The sequence below is a fragment of the Lipotes vexillifer genome, unplaced genomic scaffold (assembly GCF_000442215.2).
Source record: "Lipotes vexillifer unplaced genomic scaffold, Lipotes_vexillifer_v1.1 scaffold987, whole genome shotgun sequence".
NCBI lineage: Eukaryota > Metazoa > Chordata > Mammalia > Artiodactyla > Lipotidae > Lipotes > Lipotes vexillifer.
The window spans coordinates 666003-675806 of record NW_006787426.1 but is presented as its reverse complement, the minus strand read 5'-3'; the positions used below and the strand labels follow the sequence as shown (position 1 = coordinate 675806).

Genomic DNA, 9804 nt, shown 5'->3' with positions numbered 1-9804 from the left:
GTCTCCTGGGGGTGGGGTGGGGGGCTGGCTGTCTTCGGGGCAAGAGGGTAACCCCCAGAGCTGCACGGGCCCTACCCTGTGGACACACACACACGTGGCTGAGAAAACGAGCCTTTCCTCAGGTCCGGCCCTGTCCACCGGAGGTGCAGGCTCCTGCTGACACCACCAAGGAAGACTGAGCCTTTGGATGTCCGAGATGGCATCTCTGGATCACTGGCATGGAGGTCTTCGCTGCAGGAGTGCCCAGCTGTCCCCCAGCCCAGGGGGGCGCCGTGGTGGGGCTGGGAGGAGGTGGTTAGGTGTGTGCTCCGTGCAGTCGAGAGCTGATAAAGGATGTCAACGTTCCTCTTTATAATTAAGAAGATAATTTAATCGCTGCTATTAAGATCTCAGCTCCTCCCGAAGTGGGCTGCTTTCAACAAAATGCCTTTGGTTCTGCTGTTTCCCACACACAGCCCTGGCAGCGCTCAAGTGGAGATGCCGAGATTCCGAAGTTTCATCTCGTGAACCATCTGGTTTGAGGTAGTACAACAAGCAGGAAAGGGAATTGAATCAAAGGCACAATTTGAGTTTTTCTAAATACAGCAAACGTGTGAGGTAGACCAGCAAACACCCCTGTGGTCCCCTCCCAGGGCTGGGCCGTGTCCCCCGCCTGTTCCCAGCTGGGCCTGTGTCAGGACACAGAAGCTGCTCCCATATTGCGGAAGGCACATGGGGACAGGCCCGTGCGGAGGTTCTGCCCGGAAACCCGCAGAACCGAAGGGCCTCACTGGGCCCACATGGAGGAGGAGGGGGTCCCCCCGTCACAGTAGGGAAACCAAGGCCTGGGCCTGTGGAAGCAGGCTCACCCCCTCTGCACCCAGCTCCAGCTGGGCCACACTCCTGCCTCCACAGGAATCATCCTTTTGGTCCTAGAAGAAGCTCCCGGCCCCCACCTCCCTCTGGCCGCCTGCACTTGGCTTTGATCTGCAGCAGCACCTGGAGGGCAGTGCGTCACGCTCCCCCTCCCCCACCCCCATCCATGGCCCACATACCCTCCGGACCTCCCCAGCCCCAGGGAAGGGGCTGCAGCCCCACAACCGCCAGGGCCCTTCCCTCCTCAACTCAGGCCTGAGGACCACCGAACAGACCACCTGCATCCCAGGGCTGGCAATGCAGTGCAGGGGGTCAGTCCTGAGCATCCTCACACCAGCAGGGGCGGTTCTGTGGGGTCACAGGGCTCCAGATCAGGGGCTCTGGGGACTCAGGTGAAGGGGTGCAACCGCCGGGCTTGCGGGGTGCCTGGCACTGGGCGAGTCTCCAGAACCGCCAGCCATTTGTGCCAGGGGCACAGGGAGGGCAGGCAGTTCCCGAGCCTCCCTGGGAGCTGGGCCCTTTACGTCCCAGACACAGGCTGTGGGACGGAGGAAGGCGGCAGCCGGCCCAGGGAGCCGCCTGCTGCTGGGCACTGTCACCCCACAACCCAGGGTCCTTGGGCTCCTGAGACCCCTGATGTGGGGCCCAAAGGCCCCACCCTCCTCCAGTTGCTCCCGACTTTCCCTCTTTCACACAGTGGACGTTGTTGTTTGAAGAGCTTCGGGATTGAAGAGTCCAGAGCCCCTGGGCCAGAGCTCTGAGGTCCCTCCTGGTCCTAACTCTCGTCCTTGCTGCTCTGGCAGCCAGAACCTGGGGGCAGGCAAGAGGGGTGGAACACGGCCTCTGGGCCGACAGGGAAACACAAGGAAGATGCCTGTGGGGGCATCCAACAACTGAGGGTGAGCCCCCGAGGAGGAGGGGCGAATAGGACCCCAGCCACACACACAGAAGGGTCGGGGTGTGGGAGGAGGGGCCGGAAGAGGGAAGATGATGGACGGTCCCAGGGAGGATGTCTGCAGCTGAGGGTGCTAACCAAGCACTTGGGTCAGGATCAGTGACTGAGAGAGGCCCGAGCGCCCTTCTGAAACGCAAAGCCCACAGCAGAGGCTGGGTGCCCCAAGCCAACCCTTCCCTCTGACCCCCAGGATGAAAGGCAGGGTGATGGCAGTCTGTGGGGGTGATGGGCAGCACAGCACCCACTAGAGAACAAACAAGCACCTTTCACCGGAGACTGGACACTGGTCTGACATAGAGAACCCTGACCGGTGCATTGTGGTCGGCTGGGCACCCGGCTCACGACCCATGCATGACAAGTTCTTGCCAGGCCAACTTACCTGTGGGGGCAGCGGAGAGAGAACCCGCCTCTGGGGGCCATTCCCCAGGGCAGGCGACCATCTGCAGGGTCTAGCCCACAGGCTGCCAGGCACTCAAATGCAGCCGGCTGGGAGCCTGACGTTGACCTTTATTCTGTCCGGTTCATCAGCGCGTGCACGGCCCCGCATCAAAAAGCAGCAGGGCTCTCCCTCTCCAGTGGGTGGTGATCTCGGGAGGGGGCCACGCTCCGCTGAGTCCTCTCACCTGCAAATGCCAGGTGCCAGCGTTGGTTCAGGGGAAGCATCTCCTCACTTTAGCTTTGAACAAAACCAGAAAGAAGATTTCTCCACCCATGGTTTTCCCCCAGTCTGGATGGTGAAAGTGTGCAGTGGGGAGAGGGAGGCCTGAGAACCACAGTGGTCCCGAAGGGGTGGCCGGCGCCCACAGGGAAGGGCAAACCACTGCCCATCACTCCTGCAGGCCTCCCAGGACAAGGGGGTGCTGGGTGCATTTGTGGCCCCCAAGCAGGGGAGCCCAGTGGCACAGCTGGCTCACCCAGAGGGAGATCTGCAGTGGAGAGTAGATGGTATCCATCAGGGGTGGTGTCCAGGGCTGCCCTCAGGAGTGCATTCCTGAAGCTCTGTCCACGGAGCCTGCTGGCCACTCAGGCAGTGCTGCAAGTCTTCATGCCCGGGCACCAGGTGCCCCATGAGGCTCTGGAGGGCCCTGGCTCCAGAGCTCACCCTTCAGCAGCCTTGGCCACCACTTCCCTTCCTAGACCTGCCTCAAGGGAACAGTTCCTGTCGTCCAATTGCTAAGCTCTAGGTCACTTCCGCCTCCAGGACCAACACATCCGGGAAAAAAGTCCAGCGCAGGGCAGGCATCAGGAAATGCCTGGCTGTGTCCTTGGAGATGTGGTGCCTCCTGGCAGCGATCGACACAAATACACTGGGTCAGGCACAGAAGGGGGACAAAACCTCGGCCACTTGCATTTCCCGTCCGTCTCGTGTCCAAGTCGGCAGCCTTGACGTTGACAGGCTGTCAGCTCTTCCTGCCTGGATTCAGGAAGGGAGGGATCAAAGGGTTCCTCTGGCCCCATCCCTGTTGTTGAGCTAATAGGTCCCTCACCACCTGGCCTGGGAAAAACGCTTCACAGGCAGGTTTCAAGATGACTCATGACCACTGTCATTGTGGCCCCATCCAGGTCACTCCGTGGGGACACTCACAGCAAATAAAGTCAATAAACAGGGGAAAACGCAGGCCTGAGCCAGGGCCAGCCAGGGAAATGCTACAAGAGCAGAACTACCTGTTTTTGTCTTCCCGATAAGAGTCAGGGCTTCTCCCCTTCCTAGCCCCCAACGGACAGTGTCCTGTCCTGCACGACCAAGACCGTTACACCAGCTTCCGTGGAAAAACACACAGGACAGGCACCGGCCTGAAAACAGGCCAGGGGTGCGGGCCCAAGTCCTAGAAAAGGGACAACCGCCAAGTGAGGAATTTAACAAGGCCGGATGCACACCTGGGGCCACAAGGTGGCAGTGGGGGAGGGGCGCTCTGGCCGGGCTGGGAGGGGCGGGGAGAGGACGCAAGGAGGCGTGGCCGGGAGGGGGCTGGGAGGAGGGGCTCAGAGCGTACCTCAGGGACCCCCAGCCCCGCCCAGGACCCGGCTGCAGGGAGACCCCGAGTCCCCGAGTCAGCCCGGACTCGCTCTCCCCGAGACACCCCGCGCGATGTGACTGGACGCAAAGAAATGGACACTCAGGCAGCTTCCAAAAGAGGCGAAACCGTTTATCAAGGCGGCGCCGGCGCGGTATCTACAGTTATCTACAAATATCTACAAGTATCTACACCGCCTGCAGACGGGTTCTCGGGTCGTCTACACTGCAACTGCCAGCCGGGCCGGGGGACGTCGCGGTCTCGCGGAGAACAATAAATATCACTTCCTTCCGGCGCGAACCGCGCACTTTGGCACTGGCGGTGCGGACCCGGGGCCCTCGGGGCCGAGGAGGGACTCGCAGTGGCCCTGGGGCCAGGGAACCAGGTCCTTGCACAGCTCTGGGGCTGGCGGATGGAGGCCCCACGGCTTGGAGGCCCGGGAAGGGGGCCTGCGGTGGCCCCGGGCTGGGTGGACCGGACCCCCAGGCGGACGCCCACATTATCTGGGGCAGTAGTCGTAAGAGCCGGGCGGCGCGGCCCCAGCCGACCGGCAGCCGCGGCAGCGGCGGCGGCGGCGGCGGCGGCGGGGCTCACGGCGGGGTGGTGGTGCGGGTGCGCGTGCGGGTGCGGGTGCGCGTGGAAGCCGTGGCCGCGCAGGCCCGGCAGCGGGTAGGGCGCTGGCCGGCTCTTGGCCCCGAGGTAGTGGTCGTAGGCGGTGGCCGGGTACTTGTAGGGGTGGTGGTGCAGCGGCTCCGACGCGCCGGGCGCCTCCAGGCGCAGCTCGGGGTGCGGGGGGCTGGGCCGGCCTCCGGGCGCGCCGGGCAGCGGGACGCCGGACCCGGGCAGCGCGGGGCTCAGCACCCGCGCCAGCAGCTGCGGCGGGTGCGCCGGGTCCCCGAGCACGGCCGGGCCGCCCGCGTCGCGCTCGAATTCTCGCCGGGCCTCGGCCGCGTCTGCGGGGAGGGCCGAGGGCTGAGCCGCGGAGAGGCCCGCGAGAGCGCGCCTGCCCCCGCTCCGCGCCCCTGCCCAGCCCCGGGCCCTCCCCGGGGGCCCGCGCCCTCCACTGGGACGGCGGGCGGGGCGGGCAGGCGCAGCCGTCGGGCCGGGCGGGCGAGTGCGCGCTTGCCCGCCGCCGCGGCCGTTGTGCAACCGGCGCGCGAAGGCCGCGAGCGCCCCTGCGGCGCGGGCGAGGCCGGGCGCTGCCGTCTGCCCAGATCCCACGACCCCGGCCCTACCTTTCTCCGCACCGTTGGGCTGTGTTGGGGAGGCCACGGGGTTCCGCGAGCGGGCAAAGGCGCTCATGAGCGGCAGCGCGCCGGGCCGATGGTTCCGGGGCCTGCGGGAGGGAGGTGGGCGGCGTGTCAGGGGGCGCCCGGCCAGGCGCCCGCGCGCTTGCCGTCTCCTCGGGGGACACTCACCAGTCCTCGGGGTCGCAGTCTCGGAAACCTTTGGCGAAAGGGTTACTGGCGATCTTGAGCTGGGTAATCTGCAGGGAAGCGGGCACTGAACACCCGGCTCCAGCCCCTGCTCTTGGGGCCACCGGACCTCGGTGGAGCGGAGGGGAGCGTTAGGAGAGCCCTCCCCAACTCAGGAAGGGCCCCTCTACTCTCCGCTGACCAGAAATGCCTGGCTCACAACTGCTCCCTCCCCCGCAGGGGTTGTGCCTCTCTCCTGGGGCAGGGGTGCTGGGGAGACCCCTTTCTCTCTAAGGAACCTGTCTTTTCCATCCCAAGTGATTAGGATAGAGACCCTGCTCCCCCGGCTGGGATGGGAATGTAGTCACTTCCACCCCCCACCCCGCTGTGGTCCAGAGTGGAGGGGCACCCTAGGAATCTGGGTAAACCACGCATCAGGCCCCTGATGGGGAGTTTCCGGAATGGTTTGGAAAACAAACTTTCAGGCCACAGTGACAGTTCCCCCTTGAGAGGTCAACCTGATAGGAGGCTGGTCCGCCTGCAGCAGAGGGGAGGAGGCTGCCTGAGGCTCTGGGGGTGGGGCTCCATCGAGTGGGGTTTCCAGGAATGGAACCTTCTGTCCCCCAGGCAGCAACTGAAAATTGCACCCCTGCCCAGAAGTGTTGACCGGGCCACCCAGGGCCTCACCCGGTGGTTCTGGTAGGCAGTGACCGCAGTGAAGCGTGTCTCCTCAAACACAAAGGTTTTGAAGTTCTCCTCGGCGTATTTCTCGCTGTCTTTGCGCGGGTCCACATAGACCACGTGGAAGCGTGGCTGGTATCTGTGCATGGAGTTGAGAATAATCTGGAAGAAAGGTGGTGAGGGCCGAGCTAGGAAACCAGCCAAGGTCCGGATGGGCAGTGAGCTTCCAGACAACTCGGCAGAACCCTGAGCTCCCAAAAGGAGGCTGGGCCGTGGGGCATCACCACCTGGATTCCAAAGGCTGCTGCGCTCACCCCCAACCCCGCACGGCCCCATCCTTTCCAGTTAAAAAGCCTCCAGCGAAACACAAGGAGTGGGGAGAGGGAAGCAGTGTGACCCCCCAGTCCCCGCGCCCCTGACCGGAGGGCTAGCTCTCCTCGGCCTGTCCCTCATCCACACCCAAGCTGCCCAAGCTCTGCCTCTGGCTCCAGTCAGCAGGGACTCCCGAGGGCCTGCTGGGGGACAGGGCGGTAGCCTGGGGGGGTCGCTCACATGGCCATTGTCGTCCAGCAGGTTGTTAGTCAGCTTGAGCTTGTCGAAGGAGACGATTTGCTTCATCCACTGTGCCCCCTTGGCCGGTGAGTCGGGGTGGTAGTGTACGCGGCCGGGCGTGGCGGGGTCTGCCTTCCCGGCCACCAGCCAGGATGAGCTGTGGAAGGCGTACCTGGGACGCCGGGGCAGGGGCCACAGCATGCTGGGGTGAGGGCCTTGCCGAGGGAACCCCGAAGGTGCCTCTGATGAGGTTCCCACAGGTGAACGGGGAGCTTTTCCAGGGGCAATGTGAGGAAAGAGAAAACTCCCCGTCCTGATACACAAGCGGCAGGAAGCGACCAAAGGGAGGAAGCCGGGCCCTGGCGCCACATTTCGCCGCACGCGGGTCGCTGCTCTGGGCCTCCTGTGTCGCCGGCGCGGCGGGAGCCCAGATTGGGCCACGCCGGCGGCCTAGGGCGCAGGGCGGACCAGGTTCTCTTTATTAATTGCTGTTAATTGTCCGGGCGGCCAGGCCCGCCCTGCATAATCTCTCCTGGCCACCCCACCTTTCCTGTCAGCTCTGGGGCCCAGCATTCCCCGGGGGGTGGGGGAAGGGATGGGGTGCTGCCGCTCACCTCTCGGGAGAGGGGGACACGGAAAAGGCAGGGGCTGTGTGCGAGGGGCCAGACGGTGGGGGCCCAGCCTGCATGACCCCCTGAGGGCCACTCCCCAGAACTGCTGGGGGTGGGGCGTGTGGGTCTGGGGTCTGGCAGGAGTGGGGAGGGGGCACCGGTCACTACTGTCCTGGGCCACCCACCCTCACCAGCCTGGCCAGGCAGGGACCCACCGCCCTCCAGGCCCGGCTGGGCGCTCACCGGTAGCGCTTGTCGTCCACGGGCACAAAGTCCATGAGGAGCATGTAGTCGGCCATGGGGTCCATGCCGAAGAGCTTCACTTGGAAGGTGGGGAACATGCGCCTGGGGGCGGTGGGACCTCGGTCACCTCGGGTGGGGGAGGGCAGGGCAGCCCGCCTCCACCAGCCCAGGACGTGGCCTCCCCGCCCGGCCGGCCGCTGTGCTGGGTGGGGAGGCCCCTCATCGCATCTCCCCTCACTCGTCTGCTTGACTAACCCGACCAGGCCCCTGCCCAGCCAAGGGCTAGTGGACGGCAGGACAGCCCCCTGCCCACTTTTTAGAAACACAACAATGGCGAACTCAGTGCTCGAGCCAAGCCTCCTCTTGAACACAGGCCTTTGGCTTCTTCCGCCAACTTTGCCCGTGTAGACCCAGCCTAGCAACTGCCGATCCAGCCATCCCATCCCGAGCTAGCCTCAGCCGGCTGTAGCACCGGCCCCCGGGATCCTCAGCCCTCGGGCGGACCTCCCCTGCTCGATCTAATCAACCGCCCTAAGCTCCCGGCTCAAACAAAGTGAAAGCGAGGCAGACCGTGTGATTCTGAGGAGTCCCAGTCGCCCTTTCGGCTGGATCTGCGGCTGCTCCCCAGTCCCTCCAGTAAGGCCGAGGCTTGGAGTCCACAGTCCCGACTCTGAGGCCCTGCCTCCCACCCAGTGCTGGAGTCTCCCCACCTTCCTCGGGGACACACGCAAGTTCCCAAGACGCAGCTACTCAGGGCTGACTTGGCTTGTGTCCTTGGGGTCCCCTAACTCTCCCCTCCCCTGGGCTCCGACTCGGTGACTGACCCGGGCTCTGGAGAGGACATTCTGCGGCTCCTACCCTGGCCACTGGCCATGGGCCGGCCTTGCCCTGAGTGTGGGCTGCTGGGCCCTGGAGGACAGCATGAGGCCCCCACCTGCTGGTCCTGCAGCTTCCCCTCACAGGCAACTCCTTGCGGGTGGTGGGCAGAAAACAGATGCCAGCCCTCCTGGACAAGCCTGCCACGCCTGCCCTCGCCTCTGCAGGCCAGAGAGGGCTGCAGAATGCTGGCTTCTGGGGCGAGCCTGGCCCCGCCGAGGCCCTTGCTGGGCTGGACTGGGCCGGAGGCTGGGGCACAGTCCTCATGGGGTGGCGGGGGGAGGCCAAGTGCCCAGGCCAGCAGGAGAGCCTGGAGAAGACCCCTGATCTGGAGCTGGACACAGGCCCCAGGCTCCCAGGGCGGACGCCGCGGCACGGAAAGAGAAACCACGAGCAGGCTCTGCAAACAGGCCCTGAGCTCCCGTTGGCTGTGTGGACCCAGAGCTGGTGTCTCCTGTGTACACTAGACACAGACCGGCACCCGCCTTTGTCTGCCGGTCAAATTGGTTGCATCGCAAAACTTGTTCCCCTTCTCTCTGGGCCCTTAAAACAAACACAGGCCAATTGAAGGCGGCGGCCCCAGCAGCAGAGCCAGGCCCCACCATCGCCCGAGACGTAGGCCTGAGAAGACTGGATAGCAATCTCCCCTGAAACACAGCACAGTTTTGAAGGGTCTTAACTCTCTCCTACAAAGTTCCAGACCATTGCCCCATGGCCGGGCTGCGCCTCTATCTAGCCCGGATGGACTGAACTAGGGAACCAAAGAAGGCAGTTTCTTCTTAAAAGTTGGGATCCACTGGAATCTGCCAGGTGGTGAGGCCCCTGGGAGGGCCCGGCGAGCTGAGCCGGCCCCTGCTTCAGGCGCCGGCGTCCTGGGACTGAGGGTGCACCCGGGCGGCCGCGCTCCTCCGCCGGCCCCTCCGCCAGCGCGCCAGGCGGCTGTCGCCGGAGCCGGGACCCGGGAGCGAAGGAGCCGGCCGCGCCCCCACCCCGCTTGCCGGCCCCGCTCGCGTGCGTCGGACCGAGGCGCGCGGCTAGGGAGGGGAGCCCTGACCTGCCGGCCTTGGTGACGATCATCTCGGTGCCCAGCTGGTTGAACTCGTCCCACAGTGCCTTCATCTCCAGCTGCACGCTCACGCTGGCCACCTTCGCGTTCTTCTTCACCGGCGCCTTGGCGGCGGGCGCGCAACTGGCCCCGGGGCCCTCAGGCTCGGCAGCGGCGCTGGTGGCGGCCCCGGCGGCCGGCGCGAACGGGTAGGCGTGCGGCGGGCCCGGGGCGCCGGGGGCGGCGGCGGCGCACGGCTCGTAGCGCGGCGGCGGGGGCTCGCGCGGGCCGTACGGGTCGGCGCCCGGCGACGCGGCGCCCGGGAAGCCCCCCGCCGCCCCCAGGCCGCTCAGGCTGCTGGCCGTGAAGGCTGCAACGTCGCAGAAGTGAGAGAGCTGCGTGAGCCACGGGCTGGACACCGCGGAGATCATGACCCGCGGGCCGCGCCGCCCCGCCGAGGTGAGCGCTGCCCCGCGCCCCGGGCCGAGTGGCGGGCGCGCGCTGCGCTGCGCCCCGGGCCGCGCCGCCCCACGCCGCCGCCCGCGGAGCCGCCCCG

At 65.8% G+C, this 9804-nt stretch overlaps 1 protein-coding gene across 1 annotated transcript in view; it reads right to left on the bottom strand.

The window, feature by feature from the left end:
- Window positions 1-4324: 4324 nt before the first annotated feature.
- Window positions 4325-9804, bottom strand: part of TBX1 (T-box transcription factor 1) — a 9418-nt gene continuing 3938 nt past the window's right edge. The window contains 8 exon segments of the mRNA XM_007460024.1: window positions 4325-4374; window positions 4377-4778; window positions 5061-5161; window positions 5244-5311; window positions 5928-6083; window positions 6474-6645; window positions 7328-7429; window positions 9258-9618. Of these exon segments, the coding sequence (XP_007460086.1) occupies window positions 4325-4374; window positions 4377-4778; window positions 5061-5161; window positions 5244-5311; window positions 5928-6083; window positions 6474-6645; window positions 7328-7429; window positions 9258-9618 (1412 nt within the window).